General features: G+C 46.5%; 1 protein-coding gene across 3 annotated transcripts in view; it reads right to left on the reverse strand.

Moving 5' to 3' along the window:
• The window catches only part of SEL1L3 (SEL1L family member 3), a 105,885-nt gene that overhangs the window by 38,615 nt on the left and 48,364 nt on the right, over positions 1 to 18,906 (reverse strand). For all 3 annotated transcript variants that reach the window (XM_045550469.1, XM_045550471.1, XM_045550472.1), the window contains exons 10-14: positions 16,611 to 16,822; positions 14,403 to 14,582; positions 5,907 to 6,026; positions 3,930 to 4,070; positions 193 to 255 (exon numbers count right to left, since the gene is read on the reverse strand). In XM_045550469.1, coding sequence (XP_045406425.1) covers positions 193 to 255; positions 3,930 to 4,070; positions 5,907 to 6,026; positions 14,403 to 14,582; positions 16,611 to 16,822 — 716 coding nt within the window. The remainder of the gene's footprint in view (positions 1 to 192; positions 256 to 3,929; positions 4,071 to 5,906; positions 6,027 to 14,402; positions 14,583 to 16,610; positions 16,823 to 18,906) is intronic.

Raw genomic sequence — 18,906 nt, forward strand, 5'->3', positions numbered from 1 at the left:
AGCTTTTGAATTTTGCTGCCCCCATTGTGGCAAGTTTCTGCATGGATTGTAACTCAAAAGTGACTAATTTGCCCACCTCACCCCGTTTCCACCTTGGGCTTTGTAGGAAGAGGCCGGCCCTTTCCTCTTTTAGACGTGTGAGCGTGTGGGTGGGTGGCAGAACTGTTTCCCTCGACAATGTGCGTGCGTTACCTTGGAAGCTGCTTTCTTCATCAGCTCTAAGGCAAGCCGTCTGTTCTTTTTCACTCCTTGACCCTAAACATTGATAAACTGCAATGATTATGAAGAAAATAAACCCAGAGCACACTCAACAGCATCACACAGATACATCCGAGTTTGATATGAAGTATTTAAGAACAAAACCCTAAACTTCTCCATTTAAACCCAATATTAAAGATCTATACGCAGGTATTACATCACCACCATCATCGTCATGTTATTATTTTGCTTGTATTTGCAGAACAGAGGTAACAAACCTCCACCTCCCAGTTTAGCAGCCACCACCGCGTGAATTGCATTCCCGCCAACCCACAGGTGCTGTTGGGAGAAGCCAGGAATCAGGTTAAATGAGTTTAGTCATCCTGGATGCTGTCCTCTAGGGATTATCTAATTGGCCAGCCAGAAAGCAGTTTATGTGTGTTGGAAAGTCCAGAGTTATTAGGCTATCGCTTGCAGCCTTCCTCGGTCCTGCCTGGGGTCCCCAGGGTGGAACATCGTGGCTTCAGAGCCAGCTGGAGGACCTGCCATGCAGGAGACAGAACCCAGAGGAATCGGTGGCCTCAGATGCAACTAACAGAAAACTAACAAGGTTCTTCCAGCAAGATGAATATTCTTCCAGAAGGTATTTCCACCGCAGAGCCAACATGGGCTGTGGGGCTCTTGTTACAAGACAGGAACTCTGCAGCCCACGCTGAGATGTCTGGAGGACCCTGTGGGGAAGTGGTGGGTCTGAGGGTGGGGTGCAAGGGGGTCCCTGGGGTCTCGCTTGACACAGACGAGGGGAGCCAGCTGAAAACCGCAGCTGCTTCCAAACTCACTTAGAATTCCCAATGCTGCCCACCTCCCACGTGCCACATAGGGTCCTCCTGGACTCAGACACAGAGGTTGACAGGATTGCACGTGACATGAATATGAGAGGGTTTTGCAACAAACAGAGCTATTAACTCTATTTAAGTGCTTAGCTGGATGATAAATGGAGACAGCACTAGTTAACATTCCTGCGTTACTGAACGTGGGCCAAGCGCTGTCTAGTACATCTAATCGTCACATCAGCCCACCCGAGGTGCTGCTGTTATTCCCATCGGAGAAACTGGCCCAGGGTCACACAATGAGTGGGGAGTGAAATCAGGATTGGAATCCGGGCAGGTGGGCCCCAGAATCCAAGCTCGTAACACCATACTCTGTTTCCTCCCGTATGTTTCAGCTCATAACCTCCTCGCTAGGTATGGGAAACACGCAGTATGGGCTTGACTCGCTATTTTTCATGACCCCAAATAAAACTGTGAATCCAACCAAAGGTTAAAATTATACACATCAAGTTTTTACTAGACTTTAACTTACCTAGTTAATAAAACCCATGAGCTGAAGCTAAGTGGAGGATGAAAATATTTTTCAGAAGTGCATCATTACTTCATTTAATTAAAGAGGGAGATGAAAGAGGGAAGGGCATAGAAGGATACTTGGAATAATGGGATGAGGAATGAGACAGTTTCTTTGGACTTCCAGAAAAGCATCAGAAACACCAGAATCAGAAACCGTTAGAACCTGGTTGAACTCAAAGTTTATCTTCTCCAACTTCTTTGTTTTGAAGGAGTAAAACTGGGGCCCAGTGGGGTTGGATTATCCAAAGCTTCACAGTTAGAGCTGCAACTACAACCCAGATGCCATGACTTCTAGAGTAGGGATGTGTCCAGGGTACCTGCTGTTTAATCACAAGGGGATAACTTCTCGCACAAAGACTTGCACTATACATGAATCCGAGCAGCACTGGAAGTTGTTAAATGAGAGAAACGTAAAGTCCTAGTACACAGGTAAGTACACAGCAAGTACTCAGTGATTATCCACTGAATGAATTGATGGGGGGGCAATTGCTGCCGTCAAAGCCAAAGCTTCATCCTTATGTGGATGCAGGATGGCACGGACTGGACTGCCTGGAACAAATCACAGCCACCAGCCTGGGACAGTCTTCGCACACAACAAGCCAGGAGCCCCACACAGCCAAGTGCATTTGCTGTTCTTTACATATGGAAAGCCCATTTCCACACGGGGAACTTTCACATGGAATAACCCTGGGGAGACCTTCCAGCCAGAGGTGAAAATCTTCCCTGAGATGCTTGATCAAGGGCCTGCTTCATCCCACCCAGAAATAGCTTAGCTAGAACACAGGAACCCCCTAAAAACTTTAGGGTGTGGGAAATCAGATGCTGGGGAAACATGTCACTTCCACAGTCATTTAGTAATGTGTTTGCCTCTCCCCCTAGATTGCAAGATCCCAGTGGGCAGAAATAATGCCTGATTTGTGCCTTTATCTTCTCCACATTTTGGACAGTGACCAGCCCCAACCTTGGAGGACAGGTGCCGCCCCTCTGCTTCTATTGACCCTGTCCTCTGTCGTCCCTTCCAGTGTACAAGCCCCCAGAGGTCAGGGACGTGGCTCAGGCGTCCCTATGCCCTCCATCCAGCACGGGGTCTGGCACTGGTCAGCCCTGCATGGTGCCTGTTGACCAAACACACCAGTGCCCTGGCATGTGGGTAAGGCTCAAACAATTCCTATGCTGGCTTGGCAACTGGAAAGAGACGTCTGGGCTCTCAATGTGGAAACCATAACAACCAATAGGTTTTCAGGCTTTGGCACGGTAGAGAGGGTTAGAAACGTAGCAAAAGTCATGGTTGCAGTGAGTGAGTGGCCACAGCTGTGCTCTGGAGCTAGGCCTGGCCATGTGCATACGTGTCCTTGTTGGAAGACACTCGCTTTTGGGGGGCAGGCAGCTGCTTTCTTTGGGCATGAACATAAGGTCCAAGAGTTTCCTCACCAAAGCCCCAGCTTTTTACTTTCCCGAGGTTGATGAATTGGTGTCTGCGTTTGGGGATGAAGAGCACAGACTGTGAGGCCAGACTGCCTGGATCCCAGACCTGGGTCGAAAATGTCCCAGTTGGGAGACCCTGGGCAAGTCACAAACCCTCTCTGTGCCTTTGTTTCTATATATTAATATATAAACAGCAATCGCAATCCACTAAGGTACCCACTTCATAAGCTGGTGTGAGGACGAAATGCGTTAACCCGTGTGAAGCAGGTAGCAAGGGCTCAACCAGTGTGAACCATTACTTATTTTGTGCAGGGCACACAGCACTGCACAGTTCCCACAGCCCACTGGTTATACTGTCTCGCTAGGTCTGTGGTCGTTACCATCATCCCACGAGATCAGATGACTCCAGGGACATACACAACAGGTACAGAGGTGGGACTTTAATGCCCGTCCTCATGTCCTAGGCTCTTCCCACCCCTCTCCTGTTGGCTTACACCCAAGATCTTTATTTTCATCAGCAGGACTGTTGGGATCCAGCCGGATCACACTCTGTGTTTAGGCTGTAATTCAAGGAGAACAATGCGGGTGGCAAACTCGCAGCACCTGTGGGGACTGGCGGCCGCGTGCCAATCCCTAAAATATGGGTGTCTCCTCCAGGAGGCCACAGTTCTTGCAAAAGCAAAGAGAATCCAGGTGCCAAACATAAGGCTAATGATTAAAAATGAGAACAGAGATCTGCTTGTGACGCTGCCTTTCCCACCACTATCCCTTTCCATCAGGAGTGACAGCAGCATACACTGAGCTTCTTCAACTGCCGGCTCTGTTTGCCTGCACGCCCACAGGAAACTGCTTGGCGCGCCCGATAAGAATTGCATAATTCAGTACAAATTAAGTGATCCTTACCTTGAACAGCACAATGGCATAGTCGTATATTAACGCGGGATCCTCGGTCTCCAGGGCACCCTTGGCGTACCACTCGATCGCGGCTTCCGGATTCTTGGCCACACCTTGCTGCCCCCAAAACAGCATCTGGGCCAGTCGTTGCTTAAAAACAACAGCAGTTGAGAACAGTGACTTTCCTGCGTAATGCTTAATATAGGACTTTCGAAGGTGGGAGGACAAACCTAGTTTACATGTTTTATATTAAGAAAGAAGGATTCGCTAGACACACATTTTATCTTCCAAATGGCGGCCAGAGCTCTGAACACGGACTTGTGTAAATGCAAACCCTTAAGACAAGATGGAAACAATCCACATGTGTTTATGTGTGTGTGTGTGTGTGTGTGTGTGTGTGTGTGTGTCTGTGTCTGTGTGTGCGTGTGTGTATCTACTGCACCCAGGGCCAGAGCTGCATGGAGCTTGGTCAACAATCAAAACTCTCTCCCCTCCCCCACTGCCCACTCCTTTGGGTGCTATTGCCCATCTTTTTGGCCCAGTGATCAGCGTGGTCTCTGCACACCTGGGTCATTAGGGCACCCTTCTATAGCACTAATCTCCTGTCTCCTCATTTGTCGACATGGCTGGCTCCACCTTCAGACTGGAGGCTGGGGGCTCCTGAGGTGTAGGACCCCCAAGGTGTTCTCTTTGCCCCCATCCCCTTGGCCCCCACCAGCAGAGCTCAAGAGAAGCTCATAGAAGCTTCTCAGCAAAGATTTGCTGAATGAGGGAAGGAAGACGTGCCCATTGTTAGGAAAGTTAATGCAGGCTCCTAGAGCACCTAGGAAATGGCTCTGGCATTGGCATTTCCAGAACTACGAACTAGAATTCCTTCCTGCACTGGAAAGTCTGCAGGCTGGGGGCAGGTGCCCAGGGATGGGACCGGGGCAACGTGCATTAACATTCTGGCCTCATATGTGCACCTTATTGCCTTTCCTTCTTCCTGCTTCTCCTCTCATCTCTTTCTCTTCCCCTTTCCCCCTCAAATACTTACAACTCCCAGCAAAGTATCTCCTGAAATGCAAGGACAATGTCTGCAGTGGGGTGAGAGACTGGTTACAAAAGAGCCTCTGAATTGTTTGCTGGTTAATGCCTATGGCTCTTTTCTCTTTTCCTTCCCTTTTCCATCTCTGGTCTTCTGCCCGCTTAGCAGCCCCAGACAGAGGGTCTTCCCAACGCTGCTGGGCTCACTGGGAGCACTGAGCAAAAGCAAAACCTATCCTTTGGGAAGGAGGCTTCCTCCCAGTGCAATCAGCCTTAGCAGGCTCCCATCAAGGGCTTTTCTTCGTAGTGAACTCAAAGCCAGGAAGCAGAGAGAGGACGTCTTCCCAGCCTCCTGCCCTTTCTTGCACCTCTTAACAGTCCATCCAAAAGACAAGAGATGTTCAAAAGACAAGGTTGATCCTTGTGACCTAACACACCAGCAATGATTTTCTATTGTTTTCCTAGCTGAATTCAGGGCCATCTTCTCAATGCTCATCTAATTTCTCCTGTACCGCACGATGCTTCTTGTTTTTCTCTCTGATGCATGCACTGAAATACATGATGGTAATCTTTAGGGCTGCACATAAACACTGCAGCTCTCTCTCCTTCTGGGTGAGTGGCAGGACTACATTCTGGCCCACTTGAAGTCAAGAATGGCCATGTGACTTGCTTTGGCCAATGAAATGTGAGAAGTGACTTGTGCCACTGAAGTGTTAAGAGCCAGCCTGTAATGTGCCATGGCTGTGGCCATACTGGGATGGTTCTGGAAGCCTCTGTCAGCTTGGGCTCCTAAGGGACTGTGACAGCAGGGCCCCCTGCCAACCCCTATTGGACATGCCATGTGAACAAGAAGCAGAATGACGTCGTTTTTAGCCACTGAAGTTTGGGATGTTTTGTTACCACGGTACAACCTGGTCTCTCTTAGCTGATAGAATCTCCAAGACAGCAGATTGCTTTTACCTGAGCTGCTGCATTGCCTCGGGTAGCTTCGTGCTTCAACCACATAAAGATGTCTCCATCTTCTTTGGTTTGTACCTTGAGTATTTCGTCATCCTTTAGTCTAATTGTTTCAACATAAGCCTAGGAAGGAAGGTAGGAAGGAAGGAAGGAAGGAAGGAAATATCCAAATGAATAATATGAGCATGCAAAAGACATGACCTTATTCTTAAACCAGCAATTGCTCATGAAAAAACTATACAAGTAGTTGAAATATGAGGTGTGCCTACAATAACTAAAGATCAAACTCATTTTAAATGAATATATCACATCTCTTACATCTAAATGGGTGTTTGTTCACATCAAAGTATTTGCCTTGGGAAGCCAAAATTATTTCCACTTCTCCTTCTATTGCTCAAGCTTGTTCAAAAGTCCACTTTGTGCCAGTGATTTCAAAACCAGATTATACACATGCAGCATCAAAAAAGGTAAATCAATATTTTCTAAGTATAACCTTATTTTTGATCCTAAAGTATTACCATCCTGCATGGCTAACCCCTTTTATTTCACAGGCTTAGCTTCAAATATCTCTTGGCTGTTTCCAAAAATTAAATCTACCCTGAAAAGAAGAGGGCATGTTAACTCTGAGGATGCGAGAAAGAATGTGCTAGAGGCTCTGAAGATGAATCCAAAGAGAAAGTTTAACAAAATGTTTAGAATTTGCACACAGCCTCCCAGGTATCTGGCTCCTTTGAAGAAAATAAGATTCATTTTGATGTCTAAATTTTTGCTGTTTATTAAAAAATCTGGTCCCGTTGTTTCACGGTCTCGCCTTATGCATAATGAAATCTATTTAACGGTGCCATGAGGGGATACTGGAGGGGACTTCCCGTGCCCACAGCACGCCACAGGCAGATGGTGACAAAATCGGATGTGGACTAGTTTGGGGAAGAAGCCTCAGAGAACCAGGAGCCAGGGCTGATTTCCCTCCCGACTGTTAGTTTGATAAGGGTACAGAGAGTCAGGAACTCCAGTCTGCAGCCCGTTCCTTGGAAGGTCTCTCAGCTGTCACCTCCACCATGGCCGTGGGGAGCCAGGAATCCCTTTCAGGGGCATTAGGGGGCTGAGACCTGGGGACAGTGCCAGGCCCAGAACCCAGCAGGTAGCCTTCCCTACTGGACATCTAACCCAGGGAGGCCACCAAGCCAATAGCACCAATTAGAATAATGATGGTCACTACCTTTTATTGAAACCAACTCTGTGCCGAGTGCTTAACAAATATTTTTTCATTTAATCCTCACAACAAAGCTGAGGCCCAGGTATCACTGCCCCCAATTTATAGGCAAAGAAACTGAGACTCAGAAGGTAAAACCATGGACTCAGAGTCAAATTATGGAGCTGGCCCTGGAAGCCAGGTTGGCTTGACTCCAAAGACAGCTCTCCGGGGCCCCTACAAAACACTGGCCTCTAATAGGAAGGCGCTGGAATCCAGTCTGGGCACAAGCCCTCTGTCTGGTCTGCTCTTTGCCAAGCGTGTGGCCAGCGTGTACGGAGGGCGCCCCGTGAGCCGGTGTGTCAGCTCAAACTCCAGGGACTCTGTTCTGCTGCGAGTCTGGAATTCGGCCGAAGCTTGAGCTGCCCTGATAAGGAATTCTCAGCTGGAGGGTTTCTGCGCAGCTAGCGAGTGTGGGTGTTTTGGGTTCTGATTGTTTTTCTTCTTCTCCTTGTTTTGTTTCTTCCTCCTTCTCCTTGTCATGGAACTTGAATGAAAGACATGACACATGGAGACACAGTACCCACCCTGCAGGGACTTACACTCTTTCATCTTTCTGCCCCTCTCTGGCAGAGATAATGTATGTATTATTAGTATATTCTTGTTATATAACACATACAACAACCATCATGTGTGGTGTGCCAGGCATCGTTCTGATTGCTTTACTCACATCGACTCATCAAATCTCTGTAATCTAACAAGACAGTCACCATCCATATCCCCATTTCACATATGTGGAAACTGAGGCACAGAGAGGTTAAGTAACTTGCCCAGGGTCAGACACTGAGTTCTTCAAATTTAGGAGTCAAGTCCAGGCCAGGTGGTTGTGGGGCCCCCACTCCTCAGACAGCCTTACCATCCCGTGAGGGACTCACGCGTCTGGGAGGAAGCAGCTGGTGAGGTGACTGTTTCACTACCGCCATCCTCCATAACACATTCCAGCTAACAGTGCTGTCGGGGGGTCTTGGCAGAGATCCTGTTCCCAGGGGACCAGTGCAAAATTGTGAAGAAGGAACACATTTGTCTTTTGTATCTGTCCGCTGACCTAGCCCTGTCCCACTCCCCTGGGTGGGGCCATTTAGCTTCACAGACGGGTGGGGCCATGAGGAGCACAACTTTTCATATCAGATCCTGGGGACTTAAATTCTAACTCACCACGAACTACCTGTGTGCTTTGAGCCAGTTACTTTATTTATCTGAGACTAAGTTTCTGCATTTATAAAATGGTGTTTAGCAGGGTACTGGCTACACCAAAAGCACTCAACCTATTAGCCATTATTTTCTACAATGCATAGAGTTAGAAAAACCTAAGTTCAAATCTAGGCTCCACTACTCAGTTACTGTGTGACTTTGAGCAAGTTCATTAGCTTCTCTGAGTCTCAGTTGCCTCATCTGTAAAATGAGGATAATGTTGGCCTCATAGTGTTGCATGATTAAATGAGATTGTTTATGAAAGAGCTTAGCAGAGTGCCTGGATTATGGCACGCTTTCAGTAATGGCAACTCAGAATTTTTTTTTAGGGCCTTAATTCATTCTAAAGTGTAAAAAGCTGATAGCAGCTTAGAACATTAGCCCTTTGAGTATTTGCGGTTTTATACAGCTCAAAGCCTTATGTTGTGGGGATGAAGATGTACCTAAGAAAATTTTATGCTTCAGAAAATAGGAAAAAATAGAATTTAGGGAGGGAGTGTTGGGGCCAGAAACATTTTAGAGAGCTCATACTGCATGCCGGGCGCTGCTCAGCGTGTGGATTGACTTATTTCTGCTTAACAACCATGTGAGGTGCAACCGTCATGGCGCCCACTTCACAGGGGAGAGACTGGGCAGAGCGGTGAGCGGAATTCGTCAGGATTTCACATGCAGTGAACGGCGGGCCTGGGACCCGCACCACGCTGCCTGCTATACCCAGGGGTTGCTTCTCCATAGTTCTGGGGTCACCACAGTAGCAACTGGCACCACACTGTGAAAGCAGACCACCTACAAAGACATCTGCAGAAGGAATGACCTTTAAAAACAGCTGTGCAACTGTTCATTCACTCACACACATTTTGTGACCAGGAAAAGCCAGGAGAAACTATGGGATAGAGAAGAAACATTGGGGGTAAGTTGGGGGGTGGGGACAGAGCCAGGGGGATGCTGGCAGGAACAGAGAGTCCCAGACTGACTAGTTTTGGGATCCTCCATGGCTTCCGGGGAGTTCTTGTTGCCATTTTACGAAATCGACATCTCTAGAATGAGCAGCTCAGAAGCAGGAATAAAACCTGCTGGTTAGGTCGCCAGAGCCCAATGCCTGGAGCCACTGCAGTCCTCAGGTCACCCTGGACCGAGCCCCAGAGAAGGCCCCCCTGCCCCGTCCCTGAGACAAGACACTCCCTTCCCGCCGCTCAGCCTGCACCTGCCAAGGGCGGCGTCCTGTCAGGTCCACTGTCCGTGTCGCTGACGTCAAGAAAGGGGAGAGTGGGGAGGGTGAAGAGGGAAGTGGAGACAGAGAAAGGAAGAGAGAAAGTGAGAGAAAGGAAAGAGAAAAAAGAGAGAGAAGAGGCCGGGCGCGGTGGCTCACGCCTGTAATCCTAGCACTCTGGGAGGCCGAGGCGGGTGGATCGCTCGAGGTCAGGAGTTCGAGACCAGCCTTAGCAAGAGCGAGACCCCGTCTCTACTAAAAAAATAGAAAGAAATTATCTGGCCAACTAAAATATATATATAGAAAAAATTAGCCGGGCATGGTGGCGCATGCCTGTAGTCCCAGCTACTCGGGAGGCTGAGGCAGGAGGATCGCTGAAGCCCAGGAGTTTGAGGTTGCTGTGAGCTAGGCTGACACCACGGCACTCACTCTAGCCAGGGCAACAAAGTGGGACCCTGTCTCAAAAAAAAAAAAAAAAAAGAGAGAGAGGAAGGAAGAGAAGGAAAGAAAAAGGGACAAGGGAAGAGAGGAGAAGAAGGAGGGAGAGAGAGAGAGGAGGGAGGAGAGAGAGGAAAGGAAGAAAAGAAAGAAGAAGGGGGAAAAGGAAGGGGGAAAGAGAATGGAAGGAATAAAAAAAAAACAACAAAACTCTAATTTACGAGCTGGGGAGCGAAGGCTGTCAGCGGCCCCACATTTTCCAGAAGCATCTGCCTTCCCTGAAGTCGTGAAACACAACCTTCCGCCGGCACCCCTGGCAACCGGGGAGCAGGCCTGGCCAGGGGAGCAGTGGTTCCCGGGCCACACCTAAACCACCTGCCACCACTAACTCCCTGCAGGCCGTCAGGAGCGCCCGGAGGGACCGGCCTCTCGGAGCGTTCAAAACCAGCTCTAATGCTTGGCTCCCAGTAGGGGTGTGTGGGTTTTTTTGGCTGAAATTTAACACTGTAGAGATTTAAACACAGGAACGGGGAAATATCAGCTGTAACAGTAGGGAGACAGAAGCAAATATCCAAGAGTCCCCAAATGTGGGCTGTCACATACGAAAGCGGTGGTGAATGCGAGAGCCACAGAGTCTGAAGGCGAGTGCTCTGGGCACCTGCCGCCAGGATGAGACACTGGTCTCCTTGCAAAGCACCAGTGCCAACAGGACACTGCAGTCCCTTTGTGTTCCTCCCTGGGTGAGCTCTGCACTCACATCCTGTCATCACCCCCTCGGTGAACGCCAAGCGCTGGCCGCATGTCAAGCACAGCGCTGAGCCCTGGGGTCACCGAGGGAGCTCAGTCTACTGGGGCGCCAGCTCCGTGAGCCTGCACACAGCTCCCAGCACAGGAGCAATGACAGGGGCGTGCCCAGGTGTTATCATGGCACAGCAAGCAGAGATCCAGGGAGGCTTCCAGAGGAGGTGACATCTGAACACGAGTTAAGTTGGAGTCAGTGGGGAAAGGGGAGTGGGCGTGGAGAAAGAAACCAGATCAAGGAGCGCCCCACATGGCACGGGCTGAGCTAGACTTATTCTTCTGGGTGGGCACTTCCCAACCCTGGCTGCATGTTCCAGTCCTCTGAGGAGCTTTTAAAATGCACACGTACACATATACACATGTCCACATGTTACACACGTGTGCCTGGGCCCCACCCCACATCACTTCTGTAAGACCCTCTGCGGTGAAGCCTGTGCAGAGACACTCTGGAAGCCCCCGGGGACTCTGACGTGCAGCCCATGTCAGCGGCCCAGTGAGAAGAGAATGTGAAGGGACAAGACTGGTGACAGAACAACCCATCAGGGTGGGTCTCAGTCTGCTGGGGTTGCCTTAACCAAGTTCCACAGCCTGGGTAACTTATTTTCTCACAATCTGGGAGACTGGAAGTTCAAGATCAAGGTGTTGGCAGGGTTGGTTTCTTCTAAGACCTCTCCATGGCTATCTGCATCCTCACGTGGTCCTCCCTCTGCGTTGTCTGTGTCCTAATCTCCTCTTCTTATAAGGACACCAATCCTACTGGATTAGGGCCCCACCCTAACGGCCTCATTTTAACTTAATCACCTCTCTGAAGATCTTGTTTACAAGGATGGTCACATTCTGAGATACTGCAGATGGGAACCTCAACGTGAATCTTGAGGCGACACAATCCAGCCCGTAGGAGGAGGCTGCTGCAGCCGCTCAGGGGAGAGAAGATGAACGATGATTCTAGGCCGTGGCGGCAGGGGTGGGATGGGGGAAGAGAGAAATTGGGCATGGAGAGCCGTTGGGGGCTGTGAATCAATAGGATGATGGGGGACCAAAGGTGACTCCCCAGTTCCTAGAATGGACGATGGTGCCAGAGGAGATGTGTTCCCTTTGTAGTATGTCACGATTGAAGATGGAGATTTGTAAGAAAAATTTCAGCCACAGATAAGGGTCTGAGCATCAGCAGTGTGTGGAGGGCAGCTGAAACCAAGAGGGTGGGGGAGAGATCCCAGTCCCCTCCCAGAAGACGCAGAAAGAGAATGGAAGACGAGGCACCATTCCTTGAGGAAGAGCAACTTGTAAGGAGTGGGCAGAATGAGAGGCTTAATCATTTGCAATTAAGCCGCAAAAACAAACAGAAACACTAGCCATCTTCTCTCTGTTTAACCTGAAGCAGAGTCCTACTAAATCATAAAGAAGTGACAAGAAAAGATCACTAATAGAGAAGATGAAATGATGTGAACCATGAGTTACACAAAAAAGAAAATGAAACAAGAATCAAGAATCAAGAAAGGAGTTATGGATGGATCCTTGGCTTGTTAATTAGGGGTCTGGCTTTCTGTATCTCCTCATTTGCTACATTATGTTGATGAATTAATAGATTTCTCAAGAAAAGGACATTTAAATCAACGTATGACACCTGCTTAAATTCTCAAGAAGCCATTAATTACACATTCTTAAGAAAATGAGCTACGACACAACTCTTCTAACTGTATAATTCCTATCTGTGATTCTTAATCAGACGACTTTCAGCTGCAAGATGGATCTTTTCTATTCATCTCCTCTGGTTCTGACCAATTACACATTTTCTTTCATAATCATAACATTTCATATGCCAAATCTTCAAAAGAAAGGGAGCTTGTTAGCAACATACCATTTCCCATTGCTAATTTATGCTGAATTCGAACTCTTCAAAGTATCATATAGACATATAGGACATTATTAACACATTCAGGCTGAGTAAAAAAACAACAGTGATATTATTTTGTGGCTTGATTTTGTGCAAATGTTTTTCAGGACAATTCTTTTTTTTTAAAAAATGTTACCAATTAGTAAATTAATTGTTTCCTGCAGATTGAGATCAAATTTTGCACATAGCTTTTACAGACTGAGCAAATACATGTACAAATTATAAGGCTAGGTTTATTCAGAACGAATCATTATTTTCTAAAGGAGTTAAAATGCCGATATAGACAGCCTTTTGGTGTGTTACAGCCCGACTCATGTGTAACATTCACTGACAGCACATATCTTTGAGTCATTTATTTCACCACTATACAGCGGCCACTGTAGATTTCTTTTCCAGAAATGATCCCTTCCCAAACATCAAAGTGTAAATTTTCTGCACCGTCAGTTTCTGAGCCCAATCCAGGAGCAGAGCTGGGGACCAGTGGTCTGGTCCCCGGTTAGCTGCTCAGCCAAAGATTCAACAAGCCCAGCCGAGCCAGGCCCTACCCCTCAGGCCTGCTCACCAAGCAGGGGAACATCAAGAGTTTATGGCAGAGACTGGGGCCAAATCTGCCCACGCAGTTACATACTGTCTGTGGCTGCACAACTCAGCTATTCGATGTGTTTACATACTGCCTATGGAGAGTTGAGTGTTTGCAACAAAGACTGCATATGCAAAGCCTAAAATATTTACCATGTAGCCCTTTACAGAAAAAAAATTTGCTGACTCCTGATATAGACTATTTGCACTTCTCAGTTCCACCGCTTCAAGCGCTATGACCATGAAAATTGTTCCTGGGGAAAGAGGATATATAACACATTCTAAGATGCCAGTCACTTCACTGTCTACTACCACTCGAAGCAGATCTGCGTCATCAAGAGGCAGCTTTCCTTTGATTCTTACACTGTCACCTTTAGTGAGATCCTTTTATTCCCTGTCCTCAAATGAAGTCTGGAAACAAACCATCAGCTGCTGTAATGTAACACGTTATGGTTTTTAGCAGATGTGAGCCACTGATTTCTTTGCCCAGTGAGTCATTAAGATCCGGGAGCCTGCAAAACTAGGGGCTGGAGTTAGTGCCCCTAATTCAGTCCTTCATCTGTGATGGGGTGAAGTCTTCAAACACCAAGGCCATTGTCAGTCACCCGAGAGCAAAGCTCACGGGATGGGGCCAGACATTTCTCAAGTGCCCAGCCGTGGGAACCTAGCTGGGCATGAAGCTTGCTTCTATATAGTGTAGGTGCTGCTTGCTCATTGGGTATTGATGGGAGCCCTCAGAGCTCACTGCCTCCACTCAGTCTGACTCAATCCCATCTCACATCTCCAGGCCCTCCCATCTCACACGGTCTTAGAACAAAGACAAGATGCCTAGTTTCTGGCACACACGTTTTGCAAAATCAAAATCTGTCTAAGGCTAAATTTACTCTTCGAATACCAGTGCTCTCACTAATGAGAAGCTTTTCATGCATAGATGTGGGACTGTACCTGTGTTCAGCCTGAGAACAGGAAATATGAATTACAGAGTACAAAAAAGCTTTTCTCTCCATTCGACTTATGCTCATCCTCTGAAGGCCAATGGCTAAACCAGCCACAGGTGCAGACACTTCACGCAATCGTTCAGGAAGCCCTGTAAACAGGGCCATGACCATGTCTACCCTTTCCTCTCTCTCTTACCTGATCTCCCTGTAGCGTGTGCTGGTCAAGGGGTGTCTTCGTGGCAATGTTGCTGTAGTAGGCATACGACAGCTCCCAGTCCAGGGGGTAGCTGTCAATACCCTGATAGTGTTTGTACCCGAGATTCATCGAAGACAGCCTCTCACTGCCCTGGCCTCCAACCAAACTATACAGCATGCCCTGTTAGGAAGAAATTGGCAAAGTGTTCACAAGATTGTACTGAGGATCATAAAATCCTAACACTGAAAGGTCATCTGGCCCAGTTCCTATAGATAATCCTAGCCATTCCAGAAATATATTAATTTGCCTTTTTTTAACAAATCTTCTGAATGAATAATATGTGACAGCACAACAAAGTGACTATAAGCAACAATAAGTTAGGGTGTACTTTAAAATAACCAAAAGAGTAGAATTGGAATGTTCCTAACACAAATGATAAATGGCTGAGATGATGGATAGCCCAATTACCCTGATTTGATTAATTCACATTGTACACCTGTATCAGAACATCACATGAACCCTATAACAGTATACAATTATTAGTGCCCATAATAATTAAAAGTGAAAAATATTTAAAAAAAACAACAAATCTTCAGGAAAAAAGCCAACCCAGCTTTCTAATGGTTTCCAAATTCCCAGCTATCTGTCCTTCCTAATATCTAATAGTGTAAAATGCCCTGACTTTTGCCTTTTCTTGGTAAACATGGAGATCTTTCCTGACCTCTCTCACAGCACCCTTTTGTGTATCAGCCAACTTTCCTGACCTCTCTCACAGCACCCTTTTGTGTATCGGCCAACTGTTCTAAGCATCCCCGTTCTGCTTCAGCCACAGGATTTGAAGAGTGGGTCTGTGTCTCAATCTCACAATCTCGGAATGTTAGTGCTAGAAGCGTCTTTAGAAATTGGTCCAACAACCTCATTGCATATTTGAGAAAACAGGGGCCCAGGAAGGTGAGGTCATTTGTCCATGGGTCCACCAGCCCCTTTGTGGCAGAGACAGGGCTAAAATTTTCTCACTATTCCACCTTTACGGGGACTGCTTCAGGGACTCAGGAAAACATGCCATCATTCAGGAGCATCTACAGACCAGAGACATCACAAACAAACCACTAAAAAGGAACATGGAGCCACTGGGGTGCATCTAGACAGTCCAAGTCTCCCCAAACCGAAGATAAACAATCCTGGTTTATCCTTGCAAGTGTGAGTAGTGTAAGCGATCAGGGAACGTTCAGCAGTACCTATTGTGATGGCTAATTTTATGTGCCAACTTGACTCGTCATCGGGCACCCAGATAAAACATTATTTCCGGGTGTGTCAACAAGAGTGTTTCCAGATGAGATGAGCATTGGAATTGGTGAAGCGAGCATAGCAGAATGCCCCTTCAATGCTTCATCTAATCTTTTGGGGGCCTAAGTGGGACAAAAAGGCAGAGGAAGGAGGAATTGGTCCCTGGTTGCTTCCTTCTGCCTATTTGCGCTGTGACGTCGGTCTTTTCCTGCCCTTGGACTGGGATTTACAACGTCGGCTCCCCTGATACTCAAGCCTCCAGACTTGGACTAGAACCCCACCACCGGCTTTCCTGGCCCTCCCTTGCAGACTGCAGACCGTGGGACTTCTCAGCCTCCAGAACTGCACAAGCCAATTCTTCATAATAAATCTCTTCCTATATATATAATCCCATTGGTTCTGTCTCTCTGGAGAACCCTGACTAATACACTTATGAAAATGTGATTCTAAATGTTAGGCAAGTTGCATAATAAATTTGGATTCAAAACCAAAAACGAAACCGTCTGGTATGGCATTTGTTTTGATGGTAGACTCCTGGATGTAACAATACTTTGCTGAGAAGTCCAAATGACTTCATTTAGCTAAAAAGGAATATGGGATAATAGCTTCGCAGCCAGAGCAGTCACAAGAATTAGGTAACAGGCACCTGTTCTTGAAGGACTGGGATGCTGGCAAGCATCTAGGTGGTACGTCAGTTATACCCCCAAGGCCGTGTCCAGAAATGAAGTACTCTTTTTCCCCCACTGGAAGCTGGGGATCCTGTATTAAACACAGCCCCAGGACATCGCTCTTGAGTGTGAAGATTTTTGAAGGACTCCAAGGAGCTGCAACATGTCCAGTTCTACCCAGGGGCACGAGAGCATTTGCTCTGCAAATACAATGCGGGTGACGGATGTTCCTGGAGCCCGTGATATACTCTACCTGCAGCGGATCCCGAGGAACACTTAATCCAGTTTCATAAAAGACTGCGAGGTAGTAGGATGCTTTATGGTATCCACAGCAGCTGGAATCCATCAGAAAGGGGACGATAGAGCTAATTTGGTGAAGCCCATCGACGCTAGAGAGTCTCTTTATAGCCTTTTCAAATATCCTCCCACCGATTTCTGATACAGATTCATTTTGGTTCCTTGGCACTGTAAATAATCCAATAGAGAGCACACACAATCAATTACCATGGGAGCGACGTGGCTTTAGAAAAAGGAAAAGTCAATTGAATCACCTGTGTTATTGATATGGTTGGCCCTGCAGTGCCTTGAAATATACCACCTTCCAGGGAGGTAAATTAAACCTTTTGAGGATGCCAGGGTGTCATTCTGTAAATAGCTTTTTCTTTGGCACTAAATGACAGCCTGTATCTTGGGAAAAAGGATATGCTGTATGTAGCTGAGGAAGTGCCTCAAGAGAGTAATTTACTCAGTGTAACCACCAAATCAGGACCACGGAAACTTCCAGAGAGACTTTTTTTTCCCTCTAAGACTCTCTAAAGAAAAATGTTTTATCTCAGAAATAGTTCCTAGGTGCTGCTCTAAAAAGTTGGGCAAAAGAACTTTATTTTTAGATGCTTTCTTAACATCTTTGCCTCCAGTTTTTTTCTCATGGGTATCTAAATATAACAAAAAGAATGTCAACTTTTATTGAGAGCTTACAACGTGCCAAATACTGGGTTAAGTGTCTTACGTAAATTATGTTGTTCAATTTGTACAGTTTTAAAAGATAGGTGCTATTAAAATCATCCCCGTTTTTCACATGAGGAGCTTGAGGCCTGGAGAATAACTTGTCTGAAGTTACAAAGGCTGGGAAAAGGTTGGGTCCAGCTTGGAGTCCAGCTTGCAAGTCACTAAAGCCAGAGTTGTCACCCTGCTGCACTTAACCCTTGATGAACAGGTAATCAGGTAATCAGTTGTCTTAACAAGCACTTTACCACCGCGGATAAAGACTTGTTTACACAATTGCTTTAAGCTATATGGTGCTTCCTTTTACATAATCCTCCCATATATCAATAAGCTAGTCAACATTTACACCCAAACAAGCAAGTTTTATGGCCCTAAATGTAACTGTTAGAGTCTTTTAAAGCCTATCTTTACTATTCATCTCTCCTATTTATTAATTCAGCAATCCAATGTTTACCTTCTATTACATGCAAGGCACATTCTAGATGCTGTGCTACAAAAGACCACGTAGGATTGCAAAGATACTATTTATATTTAACTTAAGACTTAAGTTAAATGTAAATAATGTCAATTTAAATGTTAAGTTAAATGTCAACTTAAGACTCAAACTTCACCTGCCTAAAAACTGTTATGTGCAACGTTTTTCTTTGATTTTCTTCATTCTGTACAAAATAAAAATGTTATTAAAAAAAAAAAAAAACCTCAGGAATCAGTAACAGACGCACTTTTACCAGCACTTCATCAGAAAGGAACAGAGAAGAGTTTCCAATGTGGAAAGGTTTGGGATGGGTTTATTTAAGGGCAAATGGAGACGCAGATGAGAAGGATCCACAGATGAAACCGTGAAAGCTGACATGTCTGTGAGCTGCTGCTGGTCCTGTGGGCACACGGGTGGGCTGGATGTCCCTGAGAGGAGGGCACTGCACCTGCACTTGCAGACCCCTGAGCCGTGGGAAGGCAGCCTGTCCCCAACCTCTGCCCAGCGTAAGGCATCCTCCACCTACCCACCTACCGGCTCCTGGAACTCCTCACCCACTAGCTGAGTCTGCTTTTGTTCCTTTCATCCCAAGAACCTGGCACAGTAGGTGCTAAAAAAATAAATCACCTTACTGAACAAATAGAGTTTGCTCCTTTTTCTGTAGTTTTTATTTACTCCCTAAAGCAACAAGGGCTTGTTGTAAAAAAAAAAAAAAAAAATCAAACAATGCAGATTTGTGTAAAATAAATACAGAAGTCTCCTCTCCTCCAATCTGTCTTTAATAGTGAAGATAAAAACTGTTAAAAGATTGGTATGTAAGCTTTGAGAGTTTTCCTTTGCATATACAATAATTCATACACACATCTATTGACATGTATACATACATGTCTTCTCAAAGACGGCATAATATGCTATTATAGATTCTGACTCTCAACTTTCTTTTTTAAATGTACTACATGTTATGAATATCTCTCTGTGGCTGTCAGAAGTGCATTCCTTCTCATGCTTCCATAGTATCGCATTCTATAGCTGTACCATTTTCCCAACCAGTTCTCTTATTTTTAGACTC

The sequence above is a fragment of the Lemur catta genome, chromosome 4 (genome assembly GCF_020740605.2).
Source record: "Lemur catta isolate mLemCat1 chromosome 4, mLemCat1.pri, whole genome shotgun sequence".
NCBI classification, from domain to species: Eukaryota; Metazoa; Chordata; class Mammalia; order Primates; family Lemuridae; genus Lemur; species Lemur catta.